This window comes from Cyclopterus lumpus, chromosome 6, assembly GCF_009769545.1.
Source record: "Cyclopterus lumpus isolate fCycLum1 chromosome 6, fCycLum1.pri, whole genome shotgun sequence".
NCBI classification, from domain to species: Eukaryota; Metazoa; Chordata; class Actinopteri; order Perciformes; family Cyclopteridae; genus Cyclopterus; species Cyclopterus lumpus.
Genome location: NC_046971.1, coordinates 4,456,098 through 4,475,255, shown reverse-complemented (window position 1 = coordinate 4,475,255; position 19,158 = coordinate 4,456,098). Strand labels below are relative to the sequence as shown.

The 19,158-nt window shown below is 44.6% G+C and overlaps 1 protein-coding gene across 1 annotated transcript; it reads right to left on the bottom strand.

Annotated features, from left to right (window-relative positions):
* Positions 1-255: 255 nt before the first annotated feature.
* LOC117731952 (protein inscuteable homolog) lies at positions 256-16,111 on the bottom strand. The gene is made up of 11 exons (XM_034534534.1): positions 15,749-16,111; positions 15,043-15,095; positions 14,841-14,964; positions 14,128-14,241; positions 9,183-9,308; positions 4,367-4,538; positions 3,910-4,088; positions 3,738-3,804; positions 2,804-2,959; positions 2,038-2,114; positions 256-881 (listed from the first exon to the last, which is right to left on the bottom strand). The coding sequence occupies exons 1-11, from the start codon at positions 16,109-16,111 to the stop codon at positions 753-755; spliced, it is 1,560 nt and encodes a 519-aa protein (XP_034390425.1). The 3' UTR covers positions 256-752.
* Positions 16,112-19,158: the final 3,047 nt, after the last annotated feature.

Genomic DNA, 19,158 nt, shown 5'->3' with positions numbered 1-19,158 from the left:
CGAGAGTGAACCAACAGACTACAGTCGAGGTGAGCTGCAGATTAAGATAGTATATTATTATTATTATTAGATTCATTCCCAGCGAGGGGCTTTAAATTATGTACTTTTCCTCTGAATTGATGTCCTCTTTGTTTTACTTTGTGTAAAACTGAAGCATCGAACATAAAGTGACACTACGCATTACAGAATGACACCGAACATTAAAACGATTGCCTTTATTCCATACATTAATGGTAATTCTTAAATAAAAAGCATTCATATATTCAAATTCAAAGGCCATTTCTATGTATTCATTATCCAGTGGCAAATATAATATTTAACATCGATGGCGAGAGAATAAACAACGTGCCGTACAATGCGCTTCAACAAACAACACACCCAGTCAGAGAGCCGACGACATCTTCCCACAGCGGGCATATAAAGTGTTTTCATTCCAGAACAGGTTATACTTTCATTTCATTTCATCTACTCTTAAATAATTATACCGATATGAAATTTTACGGAGAACTGTACACGTCCATTGCATTCAACGTGGTCGCTATGGGCAACGCATGTATGTACATGTGGATGCTGCGTCCGTCCCAAACCGACAGCTTCACTCCATTAAAACTCTTGATGACGACGATATTCTCCAGACAGGAAGTGGACGTAGACGCAATGTTCTGCAGCGAAGCCGCTCGTCGTGAAGCTTCCGCGCGATGTCGTGCACGATGTCGTCGTGCGCAGACATCGTGCGCATCAGGCGTTCGCCGTCACACGAAGCTCTCCTCCATGTTGGAGCACAGCAGGAACGAGTCGACCAGCCGCGGTTTGATCAGCTGCTGGTGGTCGGCCGCCTCGATGCTGTCTGGACACCCCGCTGCCAGCCTCCTCAAGGCAGCCTGGACACACACACACACACACACACACACACACACACACACATACACATCAGTATGCGTGTGCACAACCCCCCCAAAAAACACACACAGATATGCATCTTACACTGGCAAGATCATGGCGTGGAGCATCCTTCCACTTGACCCTTTGGCTAAAAAAAGGATGAAATGGAATCGCATTAATTTGAATAGACGGACGAGTGTGTGTGTGTGTGTGTGTGTGTGTGTGCGCGCAGTGGACAGGGGGGGGCGTCCTCAGCCCAATTAAGCTGCTGCTTCGAAATCCCAAGATCTGGTCTTCATAATTACGATCGGAATGAGAGAATGATGAAGTGCGCGGGGAGGGGGGGGGGGGGGGGGGGGGGTATTATTCATGTTATGTACATATTTAAACATACGGGCGTTTGAGATGATGTGTATCGGTCAGCTCGACATGGCTTAAAGATTCTGAGGTCGTGATATATTTAAAATGTTCAGATATCGCCCCCGTGGAAGTCATTAAATTCGACGGTCATTTGGCTGCGCTGATGTTACATGTTAAGGGCATCTACTGCTAGAAATGGAATATAATATTAAAAACTATGTTTTCTTTAAGTTTGTAATCACCTGAAACTGAGAATCATTTGTTTGGCTTAAAATGAGCCCTTCACATCTGCTCAGAATTTGTTTTGTTTCTTTGCTTGGTAATGTTTCTTGAATTAAGACGTAATGTTTCTTGAAATAAGACGTAATGTTTCTTGAAATAAGACGTAATGTTTCGGCCTTTTGAAGATAAAGAGATATTGAAGTTGGCTGCGTGAAACTCCTTTTGAGCTTTATATTTATTCCAAAGAGTTGTGTGTTATAAAGCATGTAATGCTTTGAAGATATTCAAGAGGCATTGTCTAAAAAGCACCTCGCCGTAATATTTTGTGAGAGGTGATTGCGTCATATTTTAAAATGTCATGAGATATTCTGTCTAGTGATTATAAAAATATACTCGGTGAGATTGTTTGTGCTTCTACAATGTGGGCCGGGGGAATGTTTGAATGGCACATTTGTATTCCGGACATGGAGTAATTTACACGTATCTAAGGGTATGCACACGCGCACACACACACACACACACACACACACACACACACACACACACACACACACACACACACTCTCTACCTACCAGGCAAGCGACCAGCACTGAATCACTGTTATTCCTCTCAGTGGGGGAGCGACACAGTTCAATCAGACGAGGAACAGCTGAAGACGAGAAGAACTGTTAAAAACTCATTCTTTAGACATTGATATTGATCATAAACAAGACAGAGCAGAATGTGTTACTTAATGTTTCACGCACCTCCCGATACTGTACTTTAAAATACACTTAAAGGAAATGATACCACCTCTGCTACTCTCTAAGAAAAGCACTTTCCATCTCTGTCTTAATTCCTTCATGGGGATAAATATATGTTACGTTTTTACATCCCTAAATGAAATAAACACACAAGCTCCGAGAGGATGCAGAACCACGGCATCGCGTCTTGTCTTTGAGGCTCTAAACGTGCAGAGTGGAGGACCAACCAACTAACACATACTTATTGAAATGATATTCCATTCCCTGCCACAGATCCCCCCCCCTAAATGCTACAAACTGGGCCTTTTTTTTTTTTTTTTTTTTTTTTAATTAAAAATGGAACGCCTCAAGGCTCAATTCAAGGTCCGGCTGGAGTGGAATACGTTTACATTTCCTCACAGAAAGCTCACGGAGCTAAAAGTGGTGAACTGGAGATGGAGCCGCTACGTTTCCATGACGACACCGTCAGTTGGAACACACAACTTGTTTTTCAACACTTTAATTTGTTTCCCCCCCCTTTCAACTTTTTCTGCATATCAACCATCCCCATTTTATGAATGATTAAAACTGCCCCGCGTCCCCCCACCCCCCCCACCTTTCAGCTGGATGGCTGTTTGGGCCACGTCGGGGTCTCTGCTCAGACGGGCCAGGGTGACGGCGGCTTTCTGCTGAACTCGCTCACAGGCGGCGCCCTCCGATGGACTCGGGGAGGTCGGCTTCTCTCCCAGCAGCAGCAGCAGCCGCTCGATTCCTAAAAGACACGCAGACGAGGTTAGAAACGAGGGAAAGATGAACCGAGATACAACAAAGCAACGTATACACAAAGAGGAAACACACACAGCAGTTTGAAACCAACATAAAGTTACACAACAAAGTGCTCATTACTCGCATCAGAAAGGTTTTAGAGCAAAAGGGCAGTGAGAAAGCGAAACGGTCCAAAACCACTCAGTACAAAAAGGTGGTTACACATAATTCTCCACAAGTGCTTCGGGACAAAGCCTCCAGCAGACTGACTGAAATACATTGTGCGGGTTGTAGAAGTATAAACAGCTTCGGTTCCATGATGCCCTTTTTATAAATACTCAGCGAGACGTAAGACCTCGATACATTAAAGCGAGAACGCCGAGTGTGAATAAATATCACAGATATCGTCTCTAACACAATGATCCACGCTGAAAACATGTCAATCCATTTTATTTTTCTACACACGGATTCAAAGGAACATGTTTAACAGGATGGATTTGCATTTAAGAGGATAAAATATAAAAAGGGCAATTAATGAATGACAAAAGGGATTTGTTTAAAGATATTTGCTCATGCTCAGAGTTTGATGTTTTATTTAAGCCGCTCCAGGCTACTTCAAAACTATTATCTGTTGCTGCCCTCTTGAGGATTAAACCAGAATTACACCATTATAGTATTAGTGAGTGGCATAATGCATGCTGATGTATTCAAGCAGTTTCACCCTTATAATAAATAATAAATGTGTGTAACATTCATGTAAAAACGATAGCTGTGAACTAGATTACCTTGGTCTTGCAGGACTTCAGGGGCACACTGCTCTAAGACGGACAGGTTGGCCAAGATTGTCACCACCTGAGAGTAAAACAGATTTTAAAAAACAGAGTTAGACATTTCACTTTTACTCCTTTTTACTACAATATCTGTCCTGAGAACCTGAATGCGTGGCGTGACGAGCACCTGGTCTTTGGAGTAGGGCGTGTCCACCCTCTGGCGGTCTCTGCAGGCCTGCAGCAGGATGTGGATGGCGCTGAGCTGCAGGAGAATCTCACAGGCCATGCTGTCGAAGAACGTGATGTTGGCCAAGGCTGCGGACGCCAGCAGGAACACTTCACCACAGGAGGCGCTCTCGCACAACTCTGAGAGAACGAGACGTCACTCGTTAGGAGGAGAGAATTAATAAATGCAATTTCATGCAAGCTTTGCAGGATGGGTTTGGGTTTCTGTTCGTACACACACACACTACCACACACACACATGCATGTTACCCCCTGCTTACGTTAACATGTACATGTGAGTTGAGGCGTTAGCATTAGAAAAGTATTGTTGAATATACTTAATTGAATTGTCTTAAATCTCGAAATCCTGTTTCTGAACACAAGGTCCGGGTTACAATATGAGCACGTGATCCACTCACTGATGAGCGCGGTGACGATGTCGTGCATGCTCTCCAGGAAGCTGGCGAGGTGCTGCGTGGACGCGTGGTGCGGCGAGGTGATCTGAGCCACCACCGCCGCCGCCTCGGCCCGGGCGGCCTCCGCGCTGCCGTCGTCGGTCAGGATGTCCGCCAGGCACAGGATCCCGTCCACCTGCACACCGGACAACGTGCAGTCGTGTTATTTCATTAGTCATTTACAGTCAAGGATGTTCATTATATTTTCTACCTTGGGACATAAGAGCAGTCTTCATGAAGACGTTAGCCTTTAGCACTTAATACGACATCATGACCATTTTGTGACGACGATGTCATCAATTTAAGATGAGTCACAAGTGACGGCAGACATTCGTTCCACCATCCGGCAACACACAATGTGTTCACACTCCCTGGCTGCGACAAAAGGCTCATTAATGTTCACTACGATGTGGCGGCATTGGAAAACTATAGTGTTAATATAGTGTGTGCATCATCAGGTTGCTAGTGTTAATATAGTGTGTGTATCATCAGGTTGCTAGTGTTAATATAGTGTGTGTATCATCAGGTTGCTAGTGTTAATATAGTGTGTGCATCATCAGGTTGTTAGTGTTAATATAGTGTGTGCATCATCAGGTTGTTAGTGTTAATATAGTGTGTGCATCATCAGGTTGTTAGTGTTAATATAGTGTGTGCATCATCAGGTTGTTAGTGTTAATATAGTGTGTGCATCATCAGGTTGCTAGTGTTAATATAGTGTGTGTATCATCAGGTTGTTAGTGTTAATATAGTGTGTGCATCATCAGGTTGTTAGTGTTAATATAGTGTGTGCATCATCAGGTTGTTAGTGTTAATATAGTGTGTGCATCATCAGGTTGCTAGTGTTAATATAGTGTGTGCATCATCAGGTTGTTAGTGTTAATATAGTGTGTGCATCATCAGGTTGGAGGAGGAGCCCAGAGTTAGAGAAGAGTAGGACGTTCTCTTCTGTCTGAAGAGAACTTTACTCAGGGTCGTGAGGTCATGTTTACCTCATCTTTGTGTTTGTGTTGGCTTGTGCGTGTGTGTGCGCGGGCGTGTGTGGTGACGTGTTTTACCAGCCTCGTGGGGACATGAATCTGTGCATGTCTTGCGAGGACTCGCAATCCTTACGTGGACAAAATGTACATCCAACATTATTTGTACAACATTATGTAAATTGTTAGAATTTAGGGTCAAGACTTGGTTTAATGTTTAGGTTTAGGACTGTAGCGGAAATGGTTGTGGTTATGGTAAGTATCCAGGAAATGAATGAAAAATAATATATGTGATATCCCCAAACATCATACACTGTGAGTGTGTAGTGTTCAATTAGAGGCTTCAGGAAATAATGGCGCTGTAGAGCAGATATGTGTCCACTTGGGGGCAGTATTGCACAGTTCATACAAACTTTACTACAGCATCTCTGCACCTGTTCGCTGGAGTTCTTTTCAAGTCTCACATAAGTGTTGAAAATCAGCATGGTACCATCAGTACTATCAATTAAAACTATCATAAATTGATCATGTCATAAACTGCAGGATCGTGGTTTCCATGGTGGCGATGAAGACCTAAATTGCGTCTCGGAGATAAATCCCTTACCCGAAACACTCGAAACGTTTAGTTTCTTTCATTATTCTTTATATTCACTCAGTCGCAGTTATTATTTCCATCATTGAGGGTGAAAGCAAATTAATGTTTTTGATGCGCAGCCCAAAACTCCTGAAAACCAAATAGCGCATCCAGAGTGAGGCAAACCGTCAGTTGTCAGCCCGGCACACCTGTCTCTCTTATCCGCTGACGAGCATCAGTGCACCGAGGGCAATTCCCTATTTTGGTCTCTGTGGACGTCAGCACTGTGCCATCGCGACCCACTGACGTGGAACAATCCACTCTCAAATCCCCCCCTACACGTCCCTACCCGCACCGCCTCCTCCCTAAAATAAGATTTTCCCTAACTCCTCATTTACCATACACCGGATGTATCTCATTCACTTCTCTGGCCCGACAACAAATAACTTTTCTGCTTCACTTCATACCATCCTGTTAAAAATATTTACATGTATACTTAGCAGAGAGGCAGTACTAATGAGTTAAGAAAGTGTCTTTATAGTTTATATTTGTCTGCTAGTTGTTTTGATATGTAATACTCAGACTTTATTAACACAAGCATAGTCGTTTTAAGTGACAAATATTCTCTTTTTATCCCAAACCATGATCTATGCATAACCACTTTGTTTTGTTGCATAAAAGAAATCTAACAATCTAAGTAAACCTACTGGGATGCTTTTATTTTGAAAAGACACTAAGAAACAGACTTGAATAGAACTGACGCCAGAGATTCATAGTTCGAAGCGTAGGGCCAGTATTGGACAAGTTGGGAGTGATAATGTGTGTGTGGGAGTGGCCTATAACCAAAAAAGTGAATGACTTCTAAACGGATTCACGTACCAGCCTCAAACTCGTGAATCATTTGCTGTTAGCCCTGCCCCCAATACCTAAGCCACGCCCACATTCTTAACCGAACCATTTATCGTAGACACTTGTGGGAGGCATCATTGGTCTCAGCAGAGAGTTAATTTTCTTTTCGCCATGGCGATCGAGTGTTTGTGTGAATGGATGCGCGTGAAGCTTCACACGTGTTGATCCTGTAACTATCAACTATACAACATGGCCACTGTGGGAGTGAAGCCAATGTGGAAGGGTCATTAACTTGCATTCTTTCTACTGGCCAGCAGGGAGCGACTCCTTGTTGCAAAAAAAAAAAAAAAAGTATCATCTCAGTAAATATTGTAAACATGAGTTCTTAGAGTAAAATATACGGTAAAGCATAATTTGCTTGAGGGCGGGTCTACCTTATGATTGACAGGTCGTTACACACCGTTGTCTAGTCAAGTAGCAGTCTGTGTTTACAACTTTTAACCCTTTCAGTGTGTTTTCAGTTCATGAAAATAAATAGTAACATTTTGGTTTCCCTAAAACTGTCAGCGTTTTGTTGTATTTTGTATTTTTGATGACCTCGAAGCTTCAAAACCGCAGTCCACAAACCAACGGGCGACGCCACGACGTCCACTTCTTCTATACAGTTGCACATTAATGCAATCATGGCCTATAATCTAATTTTTACATTGTCAAATGAAGATGCAGCTTTTTACGTGATGTTTAAAAGTTTGAACTTTCCGTCTGACAAAACGTCATCCTTCATGAGGAAGTTCTGCTTCTTCGTCTTCCCAGAGCAGCTGCGTTCCCCATCGACACCCTTCCCATTCACCACGTTGTGATTACACAGTGTTCCAGTTGGGGATGAAACTAAGTCGGCATATAGTGTATATACATATCCATCAATGAGCGGGCGCAGATGCACGCCGGGCTCCTTCAACGGTGACAGTTGTGTTTCTCAAGCCTGAGCGCTCGGCGGCGTAGACTTGCCCGACAGCGTCTCTCGCGGGACGAGGCAGCTAAATCTGGGGCGGACTTTGGTTTCCCCACGTTAAAAAAAAAAAAAAAAAAAAAGGTTTTCACACTCGGATGATTCACGCTGTCCCAGCTGCTGCACATGCGAATGCAGACGCTCCGCTGCGGCATCATCATTAGCCGGAGTCGGGTTATATTTGTCTTTCCGTACGCGCTCGATTGACACAGGTGCGTCTGTTGTTTTATTCCGGGGGCTTGAATCCTCCATAGAAAAGCGCATACAAAAGGAGGATGCGTCGTTAAACCCTTCGCACGCACACACACACCGCGAGTCATCCGGCTCTAAATGTTTTTGACCCGTCAGCTCGGCAGTCAAGAGGTCCCGTGTAATGATCTCACCACGGAGACACACTGCGACTCGTGACTCATCCTTATTTGTGTGCGTGTCCTGTATAATTCTGTCATCAGGGGAGAAGAAGAAGAAGAAGAAGAAGAAAAAAATAACACTGTGGGCAGAATGATGCCTATTTCCTCACCGGCTCGGATCCTAAAATTATACAGAGAGAGTTTAGTGGCGGTTCCCCCTAAACGTGAACTCGGTGAACTCATTCATGAACATTTAAATCAAGTGAATAGCTGCAGAACGCAGACTAATAATAAAAGGAGGCTGTATGCATCAACTTCTGCCTCTTAAACAATGTATAACATCAATTATATGAGTTATTTTGAGACATAAACGTTCTACACTGCACTTTCTAATGGAGTCTGCCGATAGCAGAGGCTAAACATCACCTGTGACCTGTGTGTCATCCTCCGTGTCACGAAAACAAACGCTTTTATTTCTGCATTTAACGATCATTCATGCCACAATCACACTCTTTGTTTCTGTGCAGCTCCTCTTCCTCCTCCTCCTGCTCCTCCTGCCATTGTTGGCTCTTGACTCACCTGTAAACTAAGCCTCCCAGGCGCAGCGTAGACAGTGACGGACTACGCTGCGCTGCTGGGAAGAGCGAGAACAACCTCCCATCTGAGCCACGACTTCAGCTGATCAGTGTAAACCTAATCTGTCTGGGCTGCAGGGAGCCAAGGTATTTTACTGGAAGTACTGTACTTAGTTGAGATTAATGTCATCTCACTTTTCTTTCTTTCTCTCTCTCTCTCTCCGTGTGTGTGTGTGTGTGTGTGAATGCAATTTGCCAATTGCAAGAAAAAAAAAAAATCGGGATTAGTGCTTTATGTGCCATTTTATTTGATTCTGGCCCAAAAAATTGTCGATCGCCAATTGTAATGAGTTATTAATTAAATGAACTTGTCCAATCAGATATCATTCTAATGTTCTCTTTTCCCCTTCGGGTGCGATATCTCCTTTTTAGTTCAACATTTGGTGTACCTTGTCCAGCTGCTCGATGCCCTCCTCCACGCAGCAGATGGAGGCCACCGTCCTCAGAGCGTGAGCGTAGAGGTCTCTGAAGCGGTCCTGCCTGCAGATCTTAAACAGGACCACCACGGCTCCTTCCTGTGGAGGAAGGAAAAGTAAGGAAACAGTTAGATGTGTGTGTGTGTGTGTGTGTGTGTCGCTGCTTCCACGTCGAGCATCATTCACCGTCTGTGTCTCGACGCTGAATCCTAATTAATAAAAGACAACAGAGTGCATCTGTTTTCCAGCCACACATTCCCGATGGGCGACTTCTTTTCTGCGTTATGGAACTTTTGTATGTCTCTAGACTCTGGAAATGTTTTGGGGTGGGAAAAAGATCCTGGTGTCGGTTTTAAGAGTCTGCCGTCACTCGAGACGGTTTTTCTATCGGCACTAAAAAAGGGAAAACAATCCTGAACCTCAACCACCGACTGGCCTCGTGGTCCTGCGCCTTTCCATTTTTTCCAGAATCTGTAACTACCGACTCTCTGCGGTTCATGAATGCAACACTTCATTCAGTCGTTCAACGAGGCCCGTTAAAACAATCCAGGCCACGATTACGTAAGACAGCAAGACGTACTCGTAATATACACCAACATCATTTCAATAGGGTTGCCTATTTCTATATTGTTAATGTAAAAACAGTTGCATATTGTGTATTTAACAAAAATGCACTCAAAAGGTGTCTTCTTATATGAAGATTTTTGTCAAGTGGACACTGTGTTTGTTGCAAATTGTTTTTTTATGCACATTTTCACAAGTTAACACGGGACAAATAGGCGGTTAGTCATTTCCCAAATGATTCACCGTAAGTCATAATCAACTCTCGTCTTTGATGATTGATGATTGTGCAAAAATGGTGGATCAATGCTCCCGTTGCTAGACCGGTGCCACGAGAGCCAACGGGTCCAGGAGCAGCATGCCGGTTTCAAAGAGTCCACGAGACCCGGAATGACGATGGACTTGGCCGGCTTCGCTCGGCGGGTGCCTGCCAACCGCAGAACTTATCAAAACGGCCCACACGATCCATCACGCCGGATAAAAAAAAAAAAGAAGCCAAAATAGACATAGTTCATAAATGGAAAACACTGGAGAAAAGAGAAGGAAAAAAATAAACATGATTTGCTCGCTGTAATAGCCGAGGCTATTCCGTTGGATTATGCTCGGTGTAAACAAACAAAAATAGCTCCAGTATTGACTCTATCAAAAAGCCCCTCTGACGGAAAAAAAACCCACTTGCAGGTATTGAATTCTATTGCAGGTAGATTGGATTTCCTGGAGGAAGACGGAGCCCGTACATAACGACCACCATTATCCTAATAAGGCCATTATACCGGGCTGGCATATCTCATATGCTGCTAAGGCCGTGCTGCTGGGGCTCGGAGGGACTAATCATGCCGCCCCTCCAGCCTGACCGCTTTTCCCTGTTCGCCCGCCTACGTAATATTGTTCCACCGTACCTGGAGGAACGGCCAACACCAACAGACCGTGTTCAGTAAACCGTAGAGTGTCCGTAGAGACTCGCAGGCCCGAATCAAGCTATGAAGAAGAGCTTTTTGATCCTATTGCTGTGACGCAGATGGTTGAGCTTTCGGAGCGAGTCTGTGGAGAGAAGGTCCGAACCGGTCCAACGTACTTTTGAGAGTTGGTTCTTTGGTTTTAACGTCATATTTTGTGGACACTTCCTTGATACTAGAGATGTCCACATATGCTGCACCCAGGGAACAAGTTGGGAAACGAAACGGGACCTTTGAACTCTCCAGGACGCCGGTGGATGAAGCCGGGCCGAGTGCAATGACGTTTCACGGGTTATGACATTGATGAGGCTGAAGTTTAGGTAGTGGATGTTTAATGGTTTAGCATGGTTTAATGCACTTATTGTAAGTCGCTTTGGATAAAAGCGTCAGCTAAATGACATGTAATGTAATGTAATGTAATGAAACAAGAACTCTACCGCAAATATTTCGTGCGTTATGGAAAGGGCGTGGCTTATATGTGGGGACGGGGTTATCCATGTTGGCGTGCAAGTTGTTGTTAAGCTACAACAACTTGCTCTTTTATGGCGAAATGGTGCATGAAAACACAAACGTTTAATAGCTTTTGATTGCAAGGGTCTGTAGAAATGTCTCACTTCCTGTTGGGTTTTGTGAGCCTTTTTGATGTCTCCACATTGGATCTGCCTAACAGACATATAGCTCAAATTTGAGTAATTTTGTAGGTGCCATTTTGTGAATCAATTGACCTGAATTTGTTGGTTGTCTAATTGGAAAATCTAGAAACACTAGCATCTCTGTTTATATGTGGGCTTCGAGCAAGACTTACGCCTGAAAATAGGTTGTTTAGACTTGAAAATAGACTCGCAATTGGATTAATTAATCATAACATTTAGCTACCTTTCTTTATCCACTTTAAATCAGAATTGTGTCATTAAACCCCCATCATCTACTCAGACAATAAGATCTTTGCCGACTGCTTTTCCTTTTCACAGATCGTTGGTTCTTGCCTGTTGTTTTCTTTCCCTTCCCCATCAAACAACTTGCAGTTTCTATTGTTTCCACTTCAACGGACGCATTTATCCCCTTTTTCGGTACTTGCCGCGCTAACATCATCATGTGAAACTTGACATTACTTTGCGTGTGAAGGTCGCCGCGGCGTGTAATTTCCTTCCATCTCGTGGTTAATCTGAACGCAGCGCCGTGTGCTCTGGACTGTTGCGCTCGCTCAGACAACAGCACGCAGCTTCCCGAGGTCTCGGGATTTCCAAAAAACAAAAAGGTTGGTATTTAATTTCTTTAAGAAAAGGGTGGTGGAGGAAGCTAAATCACTACGCTTGTGAGACCATATAAAATAGCCATCTTGTCTCGGCCCTCTCTACGCATGTAGTGGTGATGACACGCTGCCTGATTTATTGCCACGTCATGCTCACTGGGGAGTCTGCGACTGGATCGGTATCCATCATGACGGGAGGCAAACTCTCATGTACATCATGCAACAGTCACTTTCTAATATTCCAGCTGCTGTTTGATTTGTGAGGTGGTTGAGTGTTAAACAACGTCAGCTCGTGAGAAACATTTTCTCTTTAGTCGTCTCGGCCCTCAGGCTTTTCTGTGAGCAGTTTAAAATGTTAAAATGAATGTGTTTGTAGAGAAAAGAACATACGTTGTTTTGGTGGATTAAAGTAACTGTTTTTTTTACTTCCTGACAGCAGTCAAAAAATCAAATGATCTGGGAAAATATATCTGGTATCCATGGCTGTCAAAAGGACTGTAATAAGCCCGTCCAATCAGTTCAGTCGGGCCGAATGTAATGATTGGACGTCCTACCTGCCTGTCTAACAGCCTTCGCTAGTCTTTCCGGGCTTGCCTGAAGGGACGGGCTGTCGCTGTTGACGACCTGGCGACATTTTCTTACTATATTTAGCGACTTTTGGAGCTTGTGCTGCTCACCACTTTCCTTGGGCTGAGTTTCATTTGGTTTGATCATTTTGTTAATTAGCTTCCTCTTGCTGGTTTTCTCTAAATGTTGCCGACCCCAGCTGTAAGTGAAGTTTTAAAGTCCCCAAATCTTGCATTTAAAATAAAAACACTTAGTTTATGGTTTGATAATCCTCAAAGGGGGAAGACTTTATGACGAGACGACAGAAGGTGATGGGTTAGCGACGTGCTAAATGAGAAAAATGACCAGCTGTCGTCACAATGCTAGCTAGATGGCTTTAATACCGAATTATCACCCGGAGCTCTCATTCTCCCAGAGGAGCTGCCACTGCCTCAAACGGCCTGGTTTCCATTATGTTGCTCAACATTGCTAAACACAATGATTCATCGCGACCACACATTTAACGTACTTCTCTCCACACACACACAACGCCTTGACACTGGCACTGAGACGGAAAAAAGAGGAAATATCAGGCGCCCCAAACAAATATTTAAACGGCTCGTTGCAGTTCTTCCAAAGTAAAGTAAATCCTAATGAGCGAAGATGCACTCTACTGTAAGAGGGTGTGTGTGTGAGAGAGCTGTGACAGACTGACTGGTGCTAGTCCATTAACTCAGGCGGCAGGTGGAGGATGTATTGCATTGGGTACTCATTAGCAGCCATTGGCGGGCAGGTTTCCTCCAGACGCCTCTCTGAGGGCTCGGGCCAGCGGCGCGACGGAGGGAGTTAAGAAAAGGTATTGAAAAAGGTATAGCAACCTGCGTCTGTGACCAATGCTCGCTCCTAATGGGAGCCGACAGTATTGATCTGACAATTTGGCAGCAAAGCAGGTATGTGCGTGTTATTCTGTGTGTGTGTGTAGGGGGGGATGGCCATCAGGAAGAGTCTTATCAAGAGTGTCCTGGAAGCAGTCGGTTGACTAATGGCCAATTGAGACTTGCTGTCTGGTCTGTCTTGTCTTATCTCCCAGGGAAATGGCTTTTTAGAGGCACGTATTAGGAGATAGCCGGCGGCCTGGACGATGAACACCGGCAAAAAAAAGGTGGAGCTGATCATAAACAGGGGTGTGTCGAGAGAGGGAAGTGAGGGGTGGAGATGTCATACCGAAGAAAGAAAAGAATACATCAACGTGGTCGCAACCTCGCAGTTCTTTTGTTGCGCCATAAAATGCGTTTGTTTGCAAACGACGCATTCTCACTCCCGACCTCTCCAAACACAGTAGCTTGGTCACATGGGTCACCACGCGGTCGCCTCTCAACCCGGATGGTCTCCTGGGTGAAAGTCCAGTGTTTGAACCCGTCTCGTCCTTAATGCTACGTCCCAACGCCAACGCCAAAGGGCGCCTTGGTGAGTCGGTATCAGACCCCACGGGGCCAGTGGAAATGACTCTCCCCGAGTCAGACTCATGGCCACAGTGGGGTTGCCATTGTCAGCACAGGTTTGAGGCGGTACAGGGTCCACCCGTATATATGCCCGCGGTTACCTTGGCGATGATGCTGCAGAGCTGAGGGCCGTCCTGGGTGAGGGACAGCAGGTTGCTGATGGCGCTGCCGATGGTGTGAACGCTGTCCGATGAGTCGATCTGTTTGATCAGGAGCTGTGAGGAAGATCCAACATTGTGACATTTGTTATTTAAACATTACAGACCCCCAGAAAATGCAATTCACATCGTCAGCAGTTTTCCTAAAAATGGATTAAAGACACTGATTGTGGACATTTTCTGTTATCATATGATCTTTTAAATTATCCATATGACAAAAGCTTTTTTGTTGGTAAAAAAAAAAGAAATTAAGAAAAAATGTGCCATTTCATTTTTCCTCAAATTGAACATCATTAAACCGCTGTCACTTTATACTTTAGATACACTGTATACACTTTCATTTTAATTATTAATCTGTTAATTTCCTTTATTATTTAAAATTCTTAAATGCCCTGCTATTTTATTTTATTGTATTGTATATTTGTAAAAAAAAATGTTTTGCTGCTGCTTCCAAGAAATTTCCCCCTGGTGATGAATACAGTAAAATATAATGTAAAAATCTAAATCCAGTGAATGGTAAAAGTGACTTTAAATTTATTCTGCTATCTTTTATTCACCATTATTATTCACACAGTAAAATAAGGACTGTACGCGGCCCCAAGAATAAATACAGAAGGAACATATCGGGGTAAGTATTCATGGTCGGGGGCAGTTACCCGGATCTCATTGGCTAGAGCCATGTCAATCATGTTGCTGAAGGAGTCGCTGACGTCCGTGAGGATCTCGTGGATGGCCTCTCTCATGGACTTCAGGAAGAACTCGTCATCGGTGTGAAGGCACCTGCGGGCGAAGAGGCGTTACGATTGGAGGATTACGATGCGCGTGAAGCAGCTGTTTGCACTTTATTCAAGTCTTTACCTCTCTGTAATATTGGTGAGCTCCAGACACTTGTCCAGCAGAGATTTCTCATACTGCAACACACAGATGAAAATAAATAAATGCTTTAAAAAGTGTATTCTATACAGAATGAGTGCTTAAAAGTGGCTTCTTTTTTTTTTAATCCATAGACAATATGAACATCCAACTTCAGTTTTAATTCACAGCATTTCTCTGCTAAATTAATCTCTTGAGCTGCTCAACATTACTGCATTTATCGACATAGCAAGTTTTTTCCCAATAAAACACAATTTTTGGCAGTTTTCTCTTGATAATCTGCATTTCAGGTTATTTATCTTTAAAGATCTGATCACTTTGGAATCAACTTTCTTTATTTCTTTGGGTGTTTAAAAACACACAGATTGGAAGAGTCTATAATAAGGATAACACTCATTTATTTAAGGAGGGGAAATATGATTCAGTACATGGATTTGAAGAACTAAATCTAGGTTTTTATCGGCCATTTATTTCAGGAACATGTTGGACTGATGAGCCTGAACAAAATGATCACATTCATATTTTTAATTTACTGATTTTTTAATAGCAAAAAATGAAAAAAATCCTTATTATATTTTAATTGATGCGTCAGGAGGTCTTGATTTTAAAAACTTCAGCACATATCTTCCTTTGTAACTTCCCATTTGTTATTGTTAAAACCCCACAAACTGACGTCACACGGCGACCACACCTTCTGCATCTCGGGGGGCGTGGCCCGGGCGGCGCTGTACTCGTGCACCAGCGAGCGCACGTGGCAGTTGGCCCTCACGGCGGTGCTGTGGACCCTCTGCCAGCGGCCCTTCTCCAGCCGCTGGAACATCTTGCCCAGCTCGGTGCTGACCACCAGCGCCCGGCGGAGCAGCGTCTGCAGGTTGTTCCGGGCCACGTGGTCTCCGGCGGCGACCCCGGCGGCGGCCACGATCAGCTCCCCCTGCTGGGCGTCCTCCTCCACCCCGATGGGTTTGGCCTGGAGGACGCACATGCACTCCACCTCCGTCATGTGGCGGAGGTCCGCCATCCAGCGCTGGACAGAGTCCACGTGGAGCGTCTGCATGCTGGAGGAGGAGCCAACGGGACAATTAAGAGGTGTGTCACAGGAAAGGGGCGTGGCTATACACTTAAACCCTATCACACACCCTAAACCCAATGTGAGTTGGAGACGTAGATTACCCAAACTTTCCCAAACAACAGTGTCAATATTTGGATAGTTATGGACTACGCAATACCATTTATTCAGTCTGTTTATGTGAATTAAAAAAGATGTCATTCACCTCTATTAATCTGTGTATTCAATTTTGTGAATTCGCTCTCTTTTTTTAATCGATTTGCGGATAGAAAATCAACATCAATTGACGGCACGGTTTTAATAGCATTCTCTCACTATTGACACACAAATTGCTGCGCAGACAGAATCCCGTTTGGGGCCATAAATCCGCCTCAGCAGCTCGCCGTAGACGACGTGTTGAGGGCAGTGCTGTCTGCGCTCCGGGGGGAAGTGCTTTGTGCTGACCGGCGTGCTGATGGAAGCCGGCGCTGATTTATACGAAATAAAGCTTCATCATCTTTGCCTCCTCCACAAGAAATAACATGCTCAATCAGTAGAAAACGAAGTAAAGTGGTTACTCGTAAATTTAAAAAAAAACTGCGGACGATGACGGATCATTTAAGTTGACGAGTTAAGTACTGGCTTTTATCACCTTTTTTTTCCCCCCAATCATTTTTTTTGTCATAGTGTAGGTTCTTAAGCCCCGCCTCCCAGCCCTCGTGTCTCATACGCACGAACAGAGGAAGGAGAATTTTCGGCAATTAGTGCACTTTACAACTTTAAATAAGGGTTGTTGTTGTTTTTGGTACTGGAGATTTGATTTACCTCAAAAAACACGATCAGCTTATCCGATCTCTCGGCCAATGAAAGTAGACTAGTAACTAGAGAAGTTGGAATTACACCATTTTTTGGCCACTTTGTAAAAATGTGTTTCAAAGCCCGCCATCAATGGCTTCTTAGTCAGTTTCGTTCAGTTTAAATATGCATAATAAAATATACGTATAGCAATACAATGCATATTTCAGACTTATTTTGCATGGTTGTTATAGTCATAGTCAGCAGGTGGAGATATCGTGAATGCTCGTTAACACAAATGTAGGATCCTTTTTTAAATTTTTTATCTACAGCCATTTTAAACCCATTGTTTAAAAACAGTCATTAAAGGTACCGGGCTTGAACGGGGGGGGGGGGGGGGGGGGGGGGGGAGTGTTAAATAATAATACATAAATCTGAGAGGAATAACGTTGAAATAAAATGAATTGTGGAAAAAATAAAATGCTGCTTTATGTGAATTCAGGTGTGCGTGCTGTATGCGAGTCCACCGTCCTCTTAAAATGATCATCATCACCTCAAAAAACTCCCCCCCCCACACACACACACGCACACACACCTCCTCTAAAATGAAAATCCATTAAAGCGACGCGATGTAATAACTGCAGCGCTAAAACCAGCGCCGCGTTCCCTAAAATCAATGATGTGTACTCGGAGGTCAATTATCCAGCGATAACTGCCGGTTCACACACTTGTTAGTCGAAGCATTTTTCCCGAGAGCTCGGAGACGGCTTTTAACACGAGCAAACACTCCTCCCCCTCCTCCATCTCTCCCGGCACCGACCCGAATGAGCGCTGTCTTAAAGGGGGGGGGGGGCAAAGCTCCCTGACCACCTCTGCTTCGAGTCCACCCGTGGGAGAGGGCCCTCTGACGGAGCTGTCCACATGTGGGAGAGGGCCCTCTGACGGAGCTGTCCACATGTGGGAGAGGGCCCTCTGACGGAGCTGTCCACATGTGGGAGAGGGCCCTCTGACGGAGCTGTTCACATGTGGGAGAGGGCCTTCTGACGGAGCTGTTCACATGTGGGAGAGGGCCCTCTGACGGAGCTGTCAGAGGGCCCTCTGACGGAGCTGTCCACAGGCCCTCTGACGGAGCTGTTCACATGTGGGAGAGGGCCCTCTGACGGAGCTGTCCACAGGCCCTCTGACGGAGCTGTTCACATGTGGGAGAGGGCCCTCTGACGGAGCTGTTCACATGTGGGAGAGGGCCTTCTGACGGAGCTGTTCACATGTGGGAGAGGGCCTTCTGACGGAGCTGTTCACATGTGGGAGAGGGCCCTCTGACGGAGCTGTCCACATGTGGGAGAGGGCCCTCTGACGGAGCTGTCCACATGTGGGAGAGGGCCCTCTGACGGAGCTGTCCACATGTGGGAGAGGGCCCTCTGACGGAGCCGCAGACGTCGCCCTCGGCTCTCTGGGTATCGTCAGCGGTCGGTTGAAAGATGGCAGCTCATCGGGATATCGCGTTAGCATCGATTATCGATTATCTTTGAGAAGAAACATCGTGGTGAAAAAAACAAACGATTTTTTGACATCGACCAGCGACGGCCCGGCGTCATCTTCGAGGCGGGTATCGGGTTTCATCTTTCAGCCGAAGCCGGTCGCACAGGACCGAATTCATTTGAAAAGCCAGCGCTCCATTTTATATCTCCTCCAGCATCAAAGCACACAGAGAGCAGCTGTTTGCTGAAGGAGTTTATAGTTCAGGGTCAGACCGAGGTCATTAAAGATCAACACAGCATGCTCTCCACTCTTTTATTACGACGTGTGCCATCTGTATCTGGTTTGTGAAGCCTTTCTTTAACAGAGTCTGTCATTTGATTTCATTTAAATGCAAAAATAAAAAAAATAAAAAACTTTTGGAGCACATCTGATTTCCTCACTCACTTCATTTTATGAATTTTTTTCTGCCCAAACGCAGACACACACTGCACATTCTTACCGTGCGTAGAGATTTGACGTTTCAGCCAATCATCTGTCGGGGTTGAGGTGGAATAACGACGCAGGAGTATAATCCAAAAACCTGGAGGTTTGCACAGCGAGTTCAAAAACATTATCTCCGGAGAATATAAATCTCCCTCAAAAAATGTGCAAAAAAAAAAAAAAAAGGGATGACGGTTGTAATTAGCTTGAAATACATAACGGCACAGTGCAGTTATCATTAATACGGAGCTGGTTCCGCTAAGTGGGGCGAAATGATGACGGCGACTTCTGAAAATGGATGA

Excerpts from the sequence above, each read along its gene's own strand:
- LOC117731952 (XM_034534534.1), bottom strand. The coding sequence starts at position 16,111 with ATGCAGACGCTCCACGTGGACTCTGTCCAGCGCTGGATGGCGGACCTC. Across the intron at positions 14,242-14,840 it reads CTCTAGCCAATGAGATCCGG|CTCCTGATCAAACAGATCGA; the intron begins GTAACTGCCCCC and ends TCTTCCTCACAG. Across the intron at positions 2,960-3,737 it reads TGAAGTCCTGCAAGACCAAG|GAATCGAGCGGCTGCTGCTG; the intron begins GTAATCTAGTTC and ends CGTGTCTTTTAG.